General features: G+C 42.2%; 1 protein-coding gene across 6 annotated transcripts in view; it reads left to right on the forward strand.

Annotated features, from left to right (window-relative positions):
* The window catches only part of CLEC16A (C-type lectin domain containing 16A), a 166,881-nt gene that overhangs the window by 90,707 nt on the left and 56,526 nt on the right, over positions 1–19,648 (forward strand). For all 6 annotated transcript variants that reach the window (XM_067551308.1, XM_067551311.1, XM_067551309.1 and 3 more), the window contains exons 19-20: positions 14,118–14,269; positions 18,284–18,488. In XM_067551308.1, the coding sequence (XP_067407409.1) occupies positions 14,118–14,269; positions 18,284–18,488 (357 nt within the window). The remainder of the gene's footprint in view (positions 1–14,117; positions 14,270–18,283; positions 18,489–19,648) is intronic.

Consider the following 19,648-nt stretch of genomic DNA (forward strand, 5'->3'; position numbering starts at 1 on the left):
AAAGTTTTAAGATATGATGCAGTGAATGCTTGTAGAAAACACTGCATACATCACTGGAAATATTTTTAGCAATAAAGTCGATGCTTAACACGAAGCTGCAGTACCTCTCCAGGGCGCAAGCCTGAGCAACTAATATGAAGGTTCTGTGTTATCCATGCATCAGGGCCCCCCTCTCGTCATTACTGGCAAAGACCAAAGGCGAGGACTCTGCTAGGAGAGGAAGAACCAATACATCTGGTACCTGATCTGCTGCAGAAGTTGCTGGAGAGATACTAAAATGTTAGTACTTGACTGCCTTCAGATTTTCTGTCTTGAGTTTATTCACATAGCCTTACATTCTCCCGAATTCACACACAAGGCAGTAGGGCTTTTCTGTCAGGGGTTGCTCCCTTAGCCTTTCGTTCTCACCCTACCCATGAGGCAGTGGGTTTGATGAGCCACAGGCAGTACCGTCTACTCTCATTACGGTAGCAGGCATAGCCTGACCTGATCTGTAGCAATAAGTACACATTAATAATCATTAGTAACTGCATTTTATGGTTTTTATACAATATTGTTTTGAAAACTTAATTTCAATTAATGACAAAATAAAAATAAGGAAATCATGCTATTCTATTGTATCTTTTTCTTCAAATGGAATTTCTAAGTATGTTGGATTTTTGGCCATTCTTCATGTTAAAAAATTAATGTCACTTATTAATGTGATATGCAAAGTCTAAAATAAGAAATAAACCCTATCTTCCAGTAAACAGACAGGAACTCAATACTTAGAGCAGAAATACTTTTCATGAATATGCTTATTCCTGGTTGATGTCTGATGTATTTCCCCTAAAGAATCTTGGAATCGTTTTATTTTGGGGTTGGGAGGGAAGGGAATGAAGCTTCTTTTTTGTTTTAAGTGTAGTATATTGGCAAGAACAATAATAAAATGTGCTTCAATAACTGTCAAACTACATCTGTGGTAAACATCTTGCTTTTCCTTTGCTGTTATGTTAGCCATATGGACCACTTAGAAGCACAGACTTGCATTCCATGAGTGTTTGCTTATAGTGAGTGGATAAGACCAGAGTTTAAACTTTAATTTATTTGATTTTATTACCTTATGGAAGTGCACAGTTACACAGCCCAAACAATCCCAATGGTGCCCTGTAATTATGCCATGCAATAAATTATAATTGCAGCTTGGGCTTCATCATTAGCTTAAACTGATTTTTAGAGATACTTTTTTTCATATTTTTTCCTCATGGTGGTGTTAAAAGCTTTAGCAGCAGAAAAATACTGTCCAGTTGAATTGGATCTATGGCTACTTTGCATTACACAGAAATGTACACTCTACTTTTTATTTCTATCCAGACCCTCCATTTCTCTGCATACTTACCCCCTTGCAATAAACTTGTTCATGTATTCCCAAGTTCTCCCTTCCTATTCAGTAGTTCCTAAAATTCTTCATTAGATGCTAAAATCTCCTTCAGGGATACTCATGAAGATTTGCCCTTTTTTAAAATGGCTGCCATATCCCATTGTTCTCACTGGGACTGATGCCACACGTCATACTTAGCAATGATGTTCACTGTCTCCCATTGTTCCCAATGGAAATGAAGCTGAGCTACTCTCAGGAAAGATGATGGCACCTTCTGTGGTCAGGGACCTGAGGAGCACTGTGATCAAGTGAACTGAGATTGTGGCCTTAATCCTATTGAGAACAATAGAAGATTACTTCCATTTTGAAAGTTTCTCTGAAGGAGGAATATTAATTGGTCTCTTCTTCTGTTACCCTTCCTAGTTTGAAAAGCTATTCTTTGAACTAGATCTACTCAAGATTTGTTTCTGCCAGTTTTTTTATAGATAGAAAATTGCCTGAACAAAATCATTCGGGGCAGAGAAGTTTGACAGTTTTAAATTTCTTAAAGGGTCCATTAATTTTTATTTTAAATTAATGAATGGATTTACTTATTAGTTTTTCTGAATTTTAGCACTCTGTGTGCAGTAACCATTGGGAGGATACAGTTTGTTCATATATATATTAAAAGTCGAATTCCTGCTTTGAGTGCAAAATTCAACCCATCCTTAACTCCAGAGCTGTAACACACACCACTGTATTTAAAATCCAGCATAGTAATGAGAACCTGGTCAATTGTCCGTAAAGCTGAAATGGCCAAGAGATTGTGTCTTCCCCTGAGGCAAAATGACCAATGAAACTTTGTGAAAGAGCCATTGTGGTATCCCTGTGTGTTGGTAGCAAATGTAAAATTGATGCCTAGAACATCGAAATATTAGTGAAAGCAGTCATCCTCATCAAGCAGTTGAAAAGTCTTAGTACTGATATCTGCACCTTATCTGAAGTACGTAAGCCAGGAAGTGGTGAAAAGAAAGATGAGGACTACACATTTGTTCTTGGGCTGTCCTGATGGGTTGCTCAAACAATGGGGTGGTCGTTGTACTGTAACCTGATGTCTGATGGGCATTGCATGGTGGCAAGTGATTAATGAGTTACTTACTAGTGTCCAGTTCCATACCAGCGAGCTCTCATTGAGCTAGTGCTGGTATAAATAGCAATGTAGCCACAGCAGCATGGGTAGCAGATGCACGGCTGAGCTGTGTCAAGTACATACCCACCAGTTTCAGACAGATTTGTATTCTGCACTGCTCAGTTGTGCCTCCCCTGCCTGTGCTACCTTGGCTACACTGCTATTTGTGCTGGCATAGCTCGATAAGAGCTAGTGCAAGTGTGTGTATGTGAGCAGGGGAATCTCATCTCTAGCTCCCAGGGTAGACATAGCCTTAGAGGCTGGGGGGTGTTGAGGGCAGAAGCATTCGCATCAAATCCCAAGTCTCTTGTCCATGTGGCCCATTATTTGCTGTTTCTTGTTTTATTTCTTTCTAACTGCCGTTTCTTGTTTAGCTTGGGTTTATCTTGCTATCGCAAGTTTTGGCTAGTGTTTTAAAATGTAAAACTAGATTCAAAGTTACTATGCTTGTCTGGCATACAAATATAAAGTACTTGTCTATCCACATTACTGAGACATGTTATATGCTTCATAAAAAGGTAATATATCTACCCACATCACATAAAGGAGTAGGAGGATGGGGCATCTAGTTGTTCCCAACAAATTCCCAGTCCAATAATTAATGTAATGTTTGTTAAACATATTAGATTAGTGGCCCTCATGTATAAACACAAATTACTTGATGTGGTACCACCTTTTGTAATTCTAATCAGAGTAGTTGCAATAAATGGTCTTTCTCATACTCTTTTTAAAAAAAAGTCTATGTACCAATAGTGGTTCAATACAGCAGTTTGAGAATTGCTGTGTTACAACACCACCACATTCTGAGTATCAGCTTCATTGCAAAGAATGTACACCATGGTTATTGGCTGTGCAAACTTTACCATACAAATATAATCCATACTCAGGAGTACCTTTTTCTAGCCATGAGGATAATTCGGTGTCAATATTCACTTGATTCTTGGCCTCAATGTGGAGGCTACCAGTAAGGCTGACGGTTCTGGTGGGGTATTTTATTATTAGATTTTCATAGTATCTTTAATTCTTATTTTTAAAATATCTGATATAAAAACTGCAAGATAAACAGGGATCACTTCCATTCACCAGTGAAATGGGATCAGATTTGGCAAGTGTTAAATGACACACTAAGGCAAATAATGCTACCTGACAGTTTATGATAGGACGTTATCCAGTTGAAACTGGAAGGGAAATTTAATTTGGTAGAATGTAATTACCCACATTGGAATTTGACAAGAAAAGTTGGGTAAACATTGTCTGCAAATAGCTAATCTGTAACTGCTAGCTCACTACACACAGGCTACTCAACAACACTTGGGACGTAACAAATTTCACTAGTTCTAGAACTCGTCTGGCATTGGAGTTATGATAATTGTAAATACTGCATTTGATCTGGAATGCATCACTCAACCTAGAAATTCTTTCAGCTAAATGTATTTGAGTTTCTGACGTACGAGTATATCATTCTGTGACTGTTTGTAGAATAGATGAAAATATTCTCAGGTCAGTTCACTGGAACTGTTTAACCACATTTTTCAACTTTGACTATTTTTAGTCATCAAATACATGTGGCATTAAAACCTCTAGCTACTGTAAAATAGAAAAAAGTGTAACTGGGGTATGTAAAAGTTTCCTCTGACATAGTTCCCTAGTAAATGAGTAATTTTCCTTTCTGCTCCCTGAGTAAATTTATGTAACCTGTGTTCCTATCACCCTGTAAAATAAAACATGCTCTGGTAGCTAGGAAACAAAAAGTAAATTTTTCTTTCAGTACCTTTACTGTGGTGCTAACTTGCCAGATCTCAGTTCTAACATGTCAACGTTTTGTAACTAGACTGTTGTTGCCTACAGTAAAACTCCAATGACCTAAACAAATGAATGTTCATAGGATCTGAATTCATACTTTAGCTGTGGGTCATGGGCCTAATCCTGAATTCTTTACTGACTTAAATGGACGAACCGAGGAAACGGAAGTCCACATGGCCGTTAACTGTGCTTCTGGTGCTGCTGAAGGAGAATGGGGAGGGAGCAGAGGGCATAGTTATAACCAAGCAGGTTCTAGAATGCTGTCTTGAAGCATTGCTTGAACATCCTGTGCTGAAGGCATTTAAGCCTTTGTGAAAGTTCTTGGGGTACCCAGGCCTGTGAGTCACCTTGTTACACCCCTGTCTGTAGCAAGAGGAAGAACTGCTTATGCTTAACTGACTCTCAGCTCCCTGACACCACCAGCCTGTTAGCCCCTCAGACTATCTCCTCTGGGCTATGCCAGCCCTTACCATATCTTGCAGTTGAACAACAGGTGTATTCCAGTCCCTCAGCCCCTTTGACTTGAAGAGCCCTTTTATGCCAACTGGCAAAGGTCACCTCCAACACACAGTTGGCAGAATATTTTTCCAGTATCTTGCAAGGTATCATGTAAAAACTGACAATACACTGGTCGTGAATATTGTTGTGTGATGGATTTACTGGTTGTTTATAAAGAATTACGTATGTGTGCTGGAAATAAATTCATAAAATACTTTTTGGAGGCAATTGAACAAGCATTCCCTTGATAGAAAAATAAATGTGGATTTACCTGACTGCTTGATTACAAGCAAAAGACAATGAAAATACATTTACATCTAAGATAAACAGAGTGATTAAGCCAGTCAAAAAAGCAAAGTGACCAGAGGATTAGAAAGACAGCATGGCATCTGCACACCAGCCAGGGAGGAGAACTCTGTCTGCATACACTTCAAAGAAATACATTTCAAAGACTTACTAGACTACAAAAAAGGAGGGGAGAGATTCTGTAAACAGTGGATCCTCCTGCCTCTGGGGCTGGAGATGCTGAAGTGAGAAAGCTGCTTAGGCAAAGATTATAGCTTGCTAAACTTTAGTATGACACACAAAAAACGTGGTGTTTTTGTTTTGTTTGTAACCATACCTGTCTTTTTTTCTCTTGCTTAGTGTCTTAGTATCTTGCTTACATTTATGTTCTTTATTAATAATTTTATTCTTAGTTTTACAAGAAACAATCTGTCCGTTATATAAGGTGTGTATCCTCAGTTGAGCCATCAGGCTGGTGTATATTCGGTCTGTTTGAAGACAGCAGATTTGGTTAATTTCTATCCAGTGTCCAGTGAGAGGGACTGGACATAGCAGACATGCATCTTTGGGGAACTGGGGTTCACTAAATGTTACCTGCAAGATAAGGTTTAGACTGGCAGTCTTGAATTTGCTGATGAGGCAGACAGATTGTTGTAGCAGAACTACATAGTTTAAGCTCTAGCAAAGCTCTCTTGCTGAGGCAGAGAGGTAACACGGTGGCTTGCAGTTCTGGGCTCCTTGAGGAAAGCATGTCACCCCTGTAGTGTCCAGTTCCTTAGTCATCGAATACACAAGAAATACCAGGTCTGCTATCTCCAAGGGAACAATGTACGCACCAAGCTGAATGATTCAACTCAGGATAAGTGCTTTGTATACATCATCGAGATATATTTATAATGAAAACAACAATACGTTTGATTAAAGATTCAAGAGGTAATGGAAGTGGATAATGGGAATAGCAGGGTTACACACACAAGAAAATCATAAATATGCTTTTTAGAGATTATACCTCACAGGCTAACTTTCTGCCTAAAGAAGGTTCTCACCCCAAATGCCCTTTGCAGCATTTCAATCAAGCCTGACTGAGATAATGTTTTCATTAATGTAAACACTCTCTGTCCTTTTGCCTCCCAGGTGCAGGACAAAAGGGGGGAGGTGGGGCTCTTTTGTTTTCTACTTGTATCCCCAATGTTCATCTGTCCTCAGGGACTGTAAAAAACCCATGTCACTTGTTTTTCCTAAGTCCCGTTTCTTCCCTGTTGGTGTCACACCATTTTGACTTCTGATGTAAATGGGGCTTCTGTTGTGTTGGCCACCAATGTTTAACCAAGAGACAGGTGAATAAACAGGTTTTCTGCCAAATAAAAGATGTTTGTTTACCTTGATACAGAATTTAGCAAAATATTTTCAGCATACATCCGTAACTCCTTACATAGTATCTGTGCATACATGTCACAATGATATTATGGCCACAATAACCACCGTGACGCTGGCTTTCATTTAAGACCTCACATGATACTCTTTGGTGAACCAGATAATACGTTCCAGAATCAGAATATTCTTGTAACTTTCTTGCTAGTTAACATTGAGGGATTCATGTGTCAGAGCTTGTCTATGCTGAGATTTTTCTTAAAATTTCAGTGTTGCACAGTGTTGCACTAGTGCAGGAACAGCTCCACCAGTGATGTGACTTATGAGGAGAGGCTGACGGAACTGGGCTTAGTTAGTCTGCAGAAGAGAAAAGTGAGGGGGGATTTGATAGAAGTCTTCAACTACCTGAAGGGGGAGGAGGTGTTCCAAATAGGATGGAGCTAGGCTGTTCTCAGTGGTGGCAGGTGACAGAACAAGGAACAATGGTCTCAAGTTGCAATGGGGGAGGTCCATGTTGGATATTAGGAAAAGCTTTTTCACTAAGAGGGTGGTGAAGCACTGGAAGTGCTACCTAGGGAGGTGGTGGAGTCTCCATCCTTAGAGATTTTTAAGGCCTGGCGTGACAAAGCCCTGTCTGAGATGATTTATTCGGGCTTGGTCCTGCTTTGAGCAGTGGGTTGGACTAGATGACTTCCTGAGGTCCCTTCCAGCCCTAGTTTTCTATGATTCTATTCTATCAATAGAGGGACTTTTAGCATAGAGAGCTTATGTAGCCACAGGTGTCTCCACCACCAGGTTGTTCTATCTCACTCAGATCAATTCTAGATGTCACAGGAGTAACTATAGACAGGATGCTGGCACGATCGCTTCAATTATTGCTACTCTCATGGAGTTGCCCTATCAGTATTGCAGCCATGTGAAAATTTAAACAGCAGTTCAGTGTAGATTGTAATTGAAATACCTGGCTATAAAAAGCTGAGTTAAGCAAGCTGTGGCAATTTGGAGACTGGAGTGTACAAACATTCTGTTCCTTTCAAATTAATACAGTATGTCTAATGAAAGAATATTACATGGTCTAGTAGCAAATTGAAAAGAATTGTTCAAGAAATCTGATTTTCATTTAAACATCAGTTATTGGCTCAACTTCAATGGGAGAATGCATTCTTTTTAGCATGTGGTAAAGAGCAAAAGTACAAAAATATTCTAAATGCTTTCCTGAGAGATGACCAGTTTTAGTTTCAAAATGACCAAAAAATTGCATTTTGGTAAAAATATCGCTAACTTCCTTTCTCTATGTAAATACCATAAAATACGCTGTTGGTGATTTGAGACTCTACCACTCTTGATAAACTCTCAAAAGCAAAAGATCAGAGACCAGCAAACCTTGAGGAAAACAGAATCAAAATGGGGATGTGATGGGAGTGATAAGAGGAAACACTAATGATACTTTAGTTTGATAGTATTTTTCTAAAAAATCAATACTTTCTTCATTTCAGATTTTTTTACCCAAATCCTGTAATGAGATAGTAAGGGCCAGGTTTAATAGAAATGCTGTTCAGCTCTCCTATTGCTGAAGCTTGATATAGGTTCAAAAACTATATTTATAAGCTTGCGTGTGTCTTCCTGACATTGTACTTCATTTTCCAGGCCTGCATATTCAACTTTTTGCAAAGAAAGTTCTATTTAAAACATATACAGCTTTGTACATGCTTCCCCATGCTGTCCTGCCAGAGAGTCTCAAATGTAACTTAGAGGGAACCTCTTTGGCTTCTCAGTTGAAACTGTTAACAAGCATGTCAAACATGTTAGCTCTTGCGAGGGGGGGGGTGTGCGCGTGTGTGCGTGCGCGTGCATAAACTCTGAATCAACTTTCTTGACATAGGGCCCATTTCTCCTTCCCTCCCCCAAATAATCATTTTGATCATTGTTTACCTGTGTTAATTTGAAACAGGTGGTTTAGAGCAGTTTCTCGACTGGTGTTTCTTAGGTATGGGAACATAAAGCAAAGAAAATCTCTGTCCCTTACACCCTTTTTCCCTTCAAGGTCAAGTATTCTACCAACCTCCCAAAACATACAGAAATATATATAGGTTTTTCAGTAGGAATATTCATAGATTTAATAAATTTCAGGTTAAGGCCAGAAGATGCTATTTAGATCATTTAGTCAGATCTCATGTAGTCTGAGCTACATATCCCTATGTTGAGCCCAGTGTCTTTAAATTGACCATATCAATCCTCCAGATACTAAACTGCTATGCGCCACAGGCAGAGAAAAAGAGAGACTGATGTGCCACCAAAGGTTGTGGCTCCTGCAATGGCAGGAAATTAAATGAGATGCTAGCAGGTGCTCTTTACTCCAGATAGTAAAGGAAGGCAAAAAACTCTTAACTGGCCTAGGGAAAAATTCCTTGCTCACCCCGAATCTGGTGTTTAATTTGACTCTAAGTACATGAGCAATATATACCAGTGAGGTATGTAAGAGAAGATTCTCTGAACCCACTCAGTGCCCTGGCCCACCATGTCTGGTGTCCCACCACCAGCAGAGGTCAATGTCTGACATTTCAGAGGAAGGCCAAAACCTCTTATCCTCCCAAATATCTGGCCAATCATGCATGGGGGTGGAGATTCCTTCCTGATCTCTGCAGGTCTGAAGTCCTGAAATGTGAAATTTGATTATTCATTGTCTTAATGCAGAGCTACTAGTATTATGAGCACGTAGGCAGTTCTATTCTCCCCATGGCCTATAAAGCCAGAGGATAAACAGGGAGACGCACATATTCCAACACAGCAGGGATATTCCAACACAGCAGGGAACATTATGATCATAGAATATTAGAGTTGGAAGGGACCTCAGGAGGTCATCTAGTCCAACCCCCTGCTCAAAGCAGGACTAACCTCAGCTATATCATCCCAACCAGGGCTTTGTCAAGCCTCAGCTTAAAAACCTCTAAGGATGGAGATTCCACCACCTCCCTAGGTAACCCGTTCCAGTGCTTCACCACCCTCCTAGTGAAAAACTTTTTCCTAATGTCCAACCTAGACCTCCCCCCTTCAACTTGAGACCCTTGCTCCTTGTTCTGTCATCTGCCACCACCGAGAACAGCCTAGCCCCATCCTCCCTGGACCCCCCTTTCAGGTAGTTAAATGCCGCTATCTAGTCCCCCCGCACTCTTCTCTGTTGCAGACTAAACAAGCCCAGTTCCCTCAGCCTCTCCTCATAAGTCCTGTGCTCCAGCCCCCTAATCATTTTTGTTGCCCTCCACTGCACTCTCTCCAACTTGTCCACATCCTTTTTGTAGTGGGGGGCCCAAAACTGGACACAATATTCTAAATGCGGCCTCACCAATGCCGAATAGAGGGGAATAATCACTTCCCGTGACCTGCTGGCAATGCCCCTCCTAATGCAGCCCAATATGCCATTAGCTTTCTTGACAACCAGGGCACACTGCTGACTCATATCCAGCTTTTTATCCACTGTTACCCCCAGGTCCTTTTCTGCGGAGCTGCTGCCCAGCTCGTCGGTCCCCAGTCTATAGCTGTGCATGGGATTCTTCCTTCCTAAGTGGAGGTCTCTGCACTTATCTTTGTTGAACCTCATTAGATTTCTTTTGGCCCAATCCTCCAGTTTGTTTAGGTCATGCAGACTAACCTGTATAACACAGGTCACAGGACTATCTTGAATTAACTCATGTCTGAAATGGAGCATATATTTTAGAAGAACATCCTACCGTGTGGTAATATAACCACCTTACTCCCACTCAAGATTTCCCTGATTGTACATACAAGTATCACATTAGCTCTTGACTACTGAGAGCTCATGTTCAGCTGATTATCCTTTATGACCCAAGTCCTTTCCAGAGTCATTGCTTTCCAGGATAGAGTCCCCATCCTACATATATGCCCTTGAATCTGTGTTCCTAGATGTGTGACTTTACCTATGGCCATACAGAGGCATATACTGTTTGGTTGTGCCCAGTTTACAAAGCAATCCCGAGCTGTGTGTATCAGTAACCTGTCCTCCTCCTCATTTTTCATTCCCCCAACATTTGTGTCATCTGCAAATTTCATTGTGATTGTCTTCTTCCAGGTCACTGATAAAAATGTTAAATACCATAAGACCAAGAATCAATTCTTGCACGGCCCCCCCAGGAAACATGCCTGCTTGATTCCTCATTTACAATTACATTTTGAGATTTATCTGTTACTGAATTTTAATCCATTTAATGTGTGCTAAGTTAATTTTGTATAATTCTAGTTTCTTTGTCAAAATGTTGTGCCTATACCTTGTCAAATGTCATACCAAAGTCTAAGTATACAACATCAACACTATTGTCTTTATCACCCAATCTTTTAATCTTCTCTAAAATGATTTCCAGCTAGCTTGATGAGATCTATTTTCCATAAACTCATGCTGATTAGTATTAATTATAGTACTCTCCTTTAATTCTTTATTGCCTGAGATCAATGTCAGGCTGATAGGCCTATAACTACCCAGGTTATCCAGTTTTCCCTCTCTAGATATTGGCACAATGTTAGTTTCCAGTTCTCAGGAACTCCCCCAGTGATTCAGAACTTACTGAAAGTCAACAATTATGGACCAAAGAGCTCCTTGGCTCGCTCTTTTAAAATCTTGGATGCAGGTGAGCTGGACCTGCTAATTTGAAAGTGTCTAACTTTAATAGCTGCCATGTAAGATCTTCTTGAGTTACTGTTGGAATAGAAAGTATTTCATTATGATATGAATGCATTATCTAGCCTTTGTCCCCAAACACAGAACAGAAATATTTATTGAACACTTTTGCCCTTTTTGTATTATTAACAATTTCATAATTTCAATCTAATAAGGGACCAATATCATTGTTAGGATTTAGTTTGTTCCTAATATACGTAAAAAAAACCCTTCTTATCCTTAACTATGTTGGCCACAGAATTCTCCATGTCCTTTTGCTTCATTTGTCGATTTTCGACAATTCCTAGCTTATCATAATTTATACATTTTTTACTCTTTTATAATAAATGTAAAGGGCTTGTGAGAATTTTTTACTTCGAATAAAGGGTCACCAACCTGGAAATTTTGAGACAGTGTCTCAGAAGTTGAGTTATTAATCAAATCTGGCCCAATATTTAATTATCTTGTACCTTGGATAGTTGTAAGAAAAAAATATGTTCTATGCTTTAAATCACTGTAGTAACTCTGTTTTTGTTTGAGGCTAAAAATACAAGGTAACTAGATTAAGACTAGAGTTATCAATAATTTCATACTTTAGCTATGGTGTGTATACTTTAGCTAATAATAGTGACAAGATCATCTAAGAATATATTTTATGAAATTATCTTAATGTCTCGTGTAACTGGGGCTACAATATTCACTGAGTTTGCTCTGCATTTAATTTTTATGAGCTTTTGTGTGTATAATCCATTTCTTAGCAGCAATGAAGACACTTCCGGCAGGCCATGTCAGGTTGGTTGTTTTTTCCTTGAGCATAGAGTGCTCTTCAGCTATGTTACATAGCTTCAACTTAAGCATGGTCACATCCATAAGTACATTACTTGTCTCCTTTTGCACTTTTTCAGCTACTTCATGCAGTTGACTTAATGCATGTCAGAAGTGAAAATAAAATAGATTTTTTAAATTTTGAAAATAAGACTATTAGTAACACCAGATGTATTGATTCACGCAGTTCTAGTTGTTAAAGTTTTCAAAAGCTGCACCTAGTGTAAAGTGATGGTGGTCTTTAAAGTACATTGAGGAAAAAGATATTAGTGGAAAAGAACCACAGACCATTTCACTTCTCTTCAAATGCAGAAATAGTCCTAGATAGAGGGAGAATAAAATGACTTGTTTGTACTACGTTATGTTGGAGTTCAGCTGCTGGAACTATTGGGGACTGCTTAAACTTACTGCAATATTTTATCACATTTACCAGGAATTGTTCTTTAATTCCTTGGTGATGGCTATAAATGCATTTTGAACAATTATTGAAGTACTGTTTTAGGGTAAATTTTTCCAAAGCTCTAAGTCACTAGATCCCATTTTCTAAAGTGGCGTAGGCTTCCAGGTGGCATAGAAGCTTTTGAAAATGTTATCCTTAATCTTGACACATCCTGTGTATTGCATTAGATTTGTGTTTGATGTTATAGGTACTTCTATGCTGTAGTGTTATATTGGTTTTAAATTGTATGCTCAATATGTATATTCACATCAGACATCTACAGTCACATAGTAATCATCTGTACTCTATAGCCTTCCTCCTAGTCATTTATCTAGTAGTTCTGATTCTCTGGACAACCCACAGAATGAAACTATGCTTGTTAGTAACCTCACACTTGGTTTTTTTCTTTATTGCTAACATGTTGCATGTGTTGCTGGCACACTAAAGAGATGCAGGATGCTACTTGAGATGTTAGATGGGGCCACTGATATATTGTTAAAGTTTTGAATTTCACTTTTATTAATCAAATGGAACAAATTGCAATTATTCCAAAATGTAAGTACATCTGACAACAGTGATTGGCATATTTGAGGTCAGGAAGGAATTTTTCCACGGCTCAAATCAGGGGTGGAGGGAAGGGGTTCACTTTCCTCTGCAGCATGAGGCATGGGTCACTTGCAGGTTAAACTAGTATAAATGATGGATTCTATGTAACTTGAAATCTTTAAAGCACGGTTTGAGGACTTCAGTAACTCAGCTAGTGGCTAGGGATCTATTACAGGAGTGGGTGAGTGAGGTTCATTGTCCTGCACAGACTAGAGGAGGAGGTGGTCAGACTAGATGATCATGATGGTCCCTTTCTGACCGTAGAGTCTATAAGAATCAGTATCAAGATACTGCCATAAAGTTTCAAAGAGCCAAGAAAACCAAAACTTAGACATACTGAATTCTGTGTGGTAGTGTAGCTCCCTTTTGAGAGAAATAAATTAGCTACCTAAATTAGAAAACAGTGTTTTGTGATGAGACACTTTTCTTTTGTTTCTATAAACCCTATCCTTATTAAGCCAATTTCAGCATATTTGTGACTTATCTGAAAAAATATAGTGTCTGGAAACAGTAGCAAGAGGATATAGATTGGGAAAAGAAAATAGCACATCCAGAAAGTAGGGAAATGTTAGCCTTTACAGGCTAGTCTATACAACAACTGATGCCAATGGTGAGATCTCCCACCATGGGAACTGGTGGGAAGCAGAGGAAAACCAGAAGGGGCACTTGAATAAACAAACAAGCAATTAAAGAAACAAATAGCTCTGAACTCGAAGCTATGGATTTATTTTAGTCCTGAAGCGGGAGTAACAACACTAATTGGTTTAAGATCAGCTCTGAAATCGTGTTGAGTATAATAAAATAAACCTGGTAAACTAAAACCTGAACCAGCTAAATAACACATGGTGTTTGTATTCCAAGCATTCTTGATGAAAATAAGTCATCATTTGATGCGTATCAGGAATTAATTATGAATTAGCATGATAAAATGACACTGAATGTGAAGAGGAAATGAGTATCTGAAATGTGCCAAAAACTTAGATTTCTAAAGCAAAGCATATTTCTTGAAAAATATTGAAATTGCTAGCAAAATAAGCTATTGCAGAAGTTAACTGTGGTAGCTGCCTATCTTAACTATTTCTTTTCTCTTTAGATAACAGCGATTTAATTGCTTGTACAGTGATTACAAAAGATGGAGGCCAGGTTCAGAGATTTCTGGCTGTGGATATTTACCAAATGAGTTTGGTTGAGCCAGATGTTGCCAGACTAGGCTGGGGAGTAGTTAAATTTGCGGGCCTTTTACAGGTAAGATATCTGTTAACCTGAGGATTTGTTTTCCTGCTAAAAAGTCTACTAATGTAGGAAACGGCATATTCAAATTTAGTATTGGTTTTACCAGCATATGTTTTAGATCAATAACATACCTCCCTATTTTCTGTGTACATAGTATCTTTTCTAATTCTGTCTTCTGTTAAATTGCAATTTCCAAGTTTCCAAAGAAGTTCTGAAAAAGTTCACTAGCTGGACACTTGCAGATGAAATGTCTTTCTCATACCGGCCCTGATTCATTAGAGCACTGAAGTCAATAGGACTTACACATGCTTAAAGTTAAATTTGTGCTGAAGGGCTGTTCTGAATCGGAACAATAGGGAGCAGATGTATAATACTTGTGAAGAAAAGGAAAGAGATGATGTCTCATCACAAATTAATCCGTGCTATAAAACTCTGAAATACTTAAATCCTAATTCCAGTATCTGCTATATTAAGTATGCATAAGAAAGAAAATAAAAACTAAAGTTACAAAATTACCCAGAATGTTACGATGAACAAAGCAAATATAGAAAATACTGATGTCTAGTCCTTTGAATTGTCGTTCCCCGAGAAAAATGGGATTTCTGCACCTTTCAGTCTAGTTTATAGTAATCCTTCATTTAGTCCAAATGTTTTAGTACCTAATTCAAATTTCTTGGTCCATGCCCCACCAACACATCTTTACCACCCTAGAGGAGTTCGGGATGCCCGGCGACTTCATCCGCCTGCTCCGAGAGCTGTACGAAGGGAGCACCACCACCATCCGTTCCACCGAGGGGGAGACGGCGGAGATCCCGATCCGGAGAGGTGTGAAGCAGGGCTGCCCCCTCAGTCCCATCATCTTCAACCTCACGATGGAACCACTGATCAGGGCCGCATCCAGCAACCCGGGGGGGTTCAAGGTCCAAGGGGAGAGGGTCAACATCCTGGCCTACGCGGACGACCTGGTCCTGATGGCAGACGACCCCAAGAGCCTCCAAGACATGCTGGCAGTCACCAGCCGAGCCGCCGACTGGATGGGACTGCGCTTCAACGCTAAAAAGTGCGCGTCCCTGGACGTCGACGGCAGACAGAGAGCTGCGGTGCAGGCGACCGTGTTTCAGATCCAAGGTGACCCCATGACCCCCCTAAAAGAGGGCCAAGCATACCAACACCTGGGCACCCCCACCGGCTTCCGGGCACAGCAGACCCCGGAAGATACCATCAAAGAAATCCTGAGCGACGCGGACAAGATCGACAAGTCCCTGCTGGCCCCCTGGCAGAAGATCAACGCCCTCAACACGTTTCTGATCCCCCGCATCTCCTTCGTCCTGAGGGGCTCGGCCGTGGCGAAAGTCCCCCTCAACAAAGCCGACGGCACCATCAGGCGGCTGGTAAAGGGCTGGTTGTCTCTCCCCATGAGAGCCAGCAATGAGCTAACCTACATCGGCCACAAACGGGGGGGCCAACGTCATGCGCATGGGTGACCTCTGCGACATCGCGGTCATCACCCACGCCTTCCGTCTGCTGACCTGCCCGGACGCCACCGTGAGTAACATCGCGTCCGGAGCCCTGTCGCAGGCAGTGAGGAAGCGGAACCGTCAAGAACCCAGCAAGTACGACATCGCCACCTACCTCAGCGGCTCCCTAGACGACATCTTCGGACGCGACGCGTGCGACATCACCTCCCTCTGGTCCCGAGCCCGCAACGCCACCCGACGTCTGGGCAAGCGCATAGGCTGCCACTGTACGTGGTGCGAGGAGCGACAGGAGCTGTCAGTCCTGATACCCAGGATCAAAGCCGACGGCCACACCATCATCCCCCCCCGCGCTCGAGCCATGTTGGAAAGATACCTAAAGGCCTCCGTGCACTCCCCTGTACGTCGAGAACCTGCGGAAAAAACCGGACCAGGGTAAGGTGTTTGAGGTCACCAGCCAATGGGACGCCAGCAACCACTTCCTGGCGGAGGGCAAATACACCCGCTTCGCCGACTGGCGTTTCATTCACCGGGCCCGCCTCAACTGCCTCCCGCTCAACGGAGCCATCCGCTTCGGGAATCGAGACAAGCGCTGCAGAAGGTGCGGGTACATCAATGAGACCCTGCCGCACGTCATCTGCGGCTGCAAGCCCCACTCCCGAGCGTGGCAACTGAGGCACAACGCGGTCCAGAACCGCCTAGTGAAGGCCATCCCCGCCCGCCTGGGAACAGTGACCGTCAACTCGTCCATCCCCGGGACCAACAGCCAGCTGAGACCAGACATCCTCATCACGGACGAAGAACACAAGAAAATCGTCATAGTGGACATCACGGTCCCCTTTGAGAACCGCACCCCGGCGCTCCTGACAGCCCGCACCAACAAAGAAGAGAAGTACGCACCCTTGGCCGACACCCTACGCGAGCAGGGCTACTTGGTCCAAGTGCACGCCCTGATCGTCGGGGCGCTGGGCGCCTGGGACCCCCGCAACAAGCCGGTGCTCTGGGCCTGCGGTGTGGGTCAGCGCTACGCCCAACTCATGCGACGCCTCATGGTGTCAGACGCCATCAGGTGGTCGAGAGACATATACGTTGAACACATCACCGGGCACCGGCAGTACCAGGAGGAGCAGGCCGGAGAGCCCCCCCTGGAACCAGCCGGTCCCAGTGACTCCTCCAACCCGAGCGGCCTCGTCGAGGGGCGCACCACCAGAGATCGCGGTGGGCGCGCCACCCGAGGTCACGGTCGTGGCGGGCGCAGCTACAGACGCCGCGAAGACCACCACTAGAGAAGACGGGACCGGCCCGCCAACCAACCGTGAGAGGCACCGGACTACCGAGAGACATTTCGCCCCGTACGGACATATGTATTCTCCCTACTGAACCATACCCCCAATGTCCCCACTGTACACTGAAATGCTCCCTCATGCCCATATATTCTTCTCTCTGTAACCCTTAAGCCCAACATCACCATGCCCCATCCGGGATACTGCAGCCCACCCCACCCCACCACTGCCCTCCCCAGGCCCCCACTCCCACCCCCACGCATGGACTCACTCGCCGCGGAAGAAGACGGGACTGACCCACCAGTCGACCATAAGGAACGCTGGACTAATGAGAGTCATTTCACCCCATATGGACCTATATATTCTCTTTCCTGCTGGATGCTGCCCCCAATGACTTTACTATGCATTGCATTGAAATGTGCCCTCATGTTCACATATGTATCTCCTATCGCCTCTCCCCCGATCTCCACTCTCACCCCCACACAGGGATTCACTCGCCCTCCCTAGTCAGCGCCTCCCAGGGACCCCCCCTTGCGGTGGCATGCCACTGTACCCCCAGACCTCCACCCCCATACATGGACCACTTGCCTTCCCTGACAAATACCCCCCAGGGACCCTCCCTCCTCAACCTCCCAGGGATCCCCCCACCATGGATAGCGTCCCCCAACCCGCATATCCCCCTGTACGCCACGGTACTCCCCAGACCTCCACCCCCACGCATGGACTCACGCGCCTTCCCTGGCAATGCCCCCCAGAGACGCTCCCTCCATGCTGGATAGCGTTCCCCCCCCACACACCCTCCTGCAACCCTCAAGCCCCACACCCCCAGCCCCTCCCACGGCCCACAGCTCATCCTCGATCAGCCCCCATTCCCCCCACTGCATGTCATCCCCGGATGCTGTATTGCTATGCTTTTTGAACTCTAACTATCGCTTTATTGTTTTGTGCTTAAACATTTCCTAATAAAACGTTTTAATCTATTTATTACATTTGCCAACCTCAATAGTCATGTTTCTAAAAAATTTAGAGAGGCTACAACTATTTCACAGTCAGACCACTTAATTGAATTTTTGCCTGACTTAGCCCCATTGGGTTTAATTCAGAAGAAATTTGTACCAATATACTACAACTCTTTGGAGTTTTTTTAAACCACTACCTCATCTCTCTGTCGTCTTTGTTGTAATGATGTATTGTTCATATTTAATTGAAATATTAACAAAGAACAGCTTAGTTTCTTTCACAACTAACTGTATTCCTTTTCTTTATAGGACATGCAGGTAACTGGAGTAGAAGATGACAGTAGAGCTCTGAATATAATAATTCACAAACCTGCGTCTAGTCCCCATTCTAAGCCCTTCCCCATTCTCCAAGCCACGTTTATTTTTTCTGATCACATTCGCTGTATCATTGCGAAGCAGCGTTTGGCAAAGGGCCGCATCCAAGCTCGACGTATGAAAATGCAGAGAATAGCAGGTAAGCAGATGCATTCAGATGTTTCTCTTTGAAGTGGGAAACATGTCTCATGGCAATTCAGTGTAAGATCTGATCTTGTGTGTCTTCTGAAGCATCTGAAATACTGTGTCTTAGGAGAAGGATCTTAAAACCAGTGTCCAGTTTCTAAACAATAGATCTTAACAGTATCCTCCTATTATGGCAAAATGCATATTCATATATGAAAATGTATGCTCCTGTGGGGAAGAGAAGAGAGTAAATGATCCACATTAGTCCCGTTGCTCAATTCACTAATGGAAGGTACTCAGATACTGTGGTAATGAGGGCAGTATAAGAAACTACATAGAATAGAATGTCAGCAGTTAAATTTTCTGAGCTATTGTGTGTTAAGAGCTGTAGAAAGGACGGTTACGTACATAGGTGGTTATCCATCAGTTAGGGATCGAATATATAATAGCTAAGGTCTAAATCAGTGCAATGCATGGTGAGGCTTGGAACTAATCAGTTGAGTGAATGTATAAGGGGTGAGTGAATGGAAGAGGGTTGGAGAGAAAACCTAAGATGGAAAGGGGGAGGGCAAGTGAGAAAAGAGATTGAAGGTATTAGTTAATTTGATTGTCAGAGAGCATCAGTCACTGTCTGAAATGTCTGCTAATATGAAACAGTGTATAAAGAAAATCTGCAACTGAGAATTATTCAGTCTAGTGTTTTAAAACCAGTTTCTAATGTTTCAGCGCTATTGGAAATTGATGTGAAATATCCTTATGTTTTGGTTCAGTGAATTATAATTGTGCAATCTACTTCTTTGGTCTCCTTGGTTTCTGGTATCTAAATTAACATTAAGTTTAGAGTTAAGATCTTACATAGAAAGATCTAAAATGGTGTGGGTGGGTATTCATGCACACTGTAGATGCTTGCTTACCTAGAGCAGGTCACCTGTCTCCAAATGGCCTGGCCTGCTGACATGGACAAAAATAACTAATAAATGACTTTGTTTATGGCTATTTCTTTACTACAATACCAGTGTTTAAAATGGCATGCAACCATCATGTGTATGTAATGGAGACATACTGCAAAAGGCCTGTTTCCTCCTTTAATAAATACTGGGGTTTCCCTACTATATACATGAAAGGGAGTGGGGTTTGCAGCCACTTGTTGCTTTTTTCCCACACAATAATATC

This window comes from Emydura macquarii, unplaced genomic scaffold (assembly GCF_026122565.2).
Source record: "Emydura macquarii macquarii isolate MOO-44397 ecotype Brisbane River unplaced genomic scaffold, CSIRO-AGI_Emac_v2 contig_1348, whole genome shotgun sequence".
Lineage (NCBI taxonomy): Eukaryota > Metazoa > Chordata > Testudines > Chelidae > Emydura > Emydura macquarii.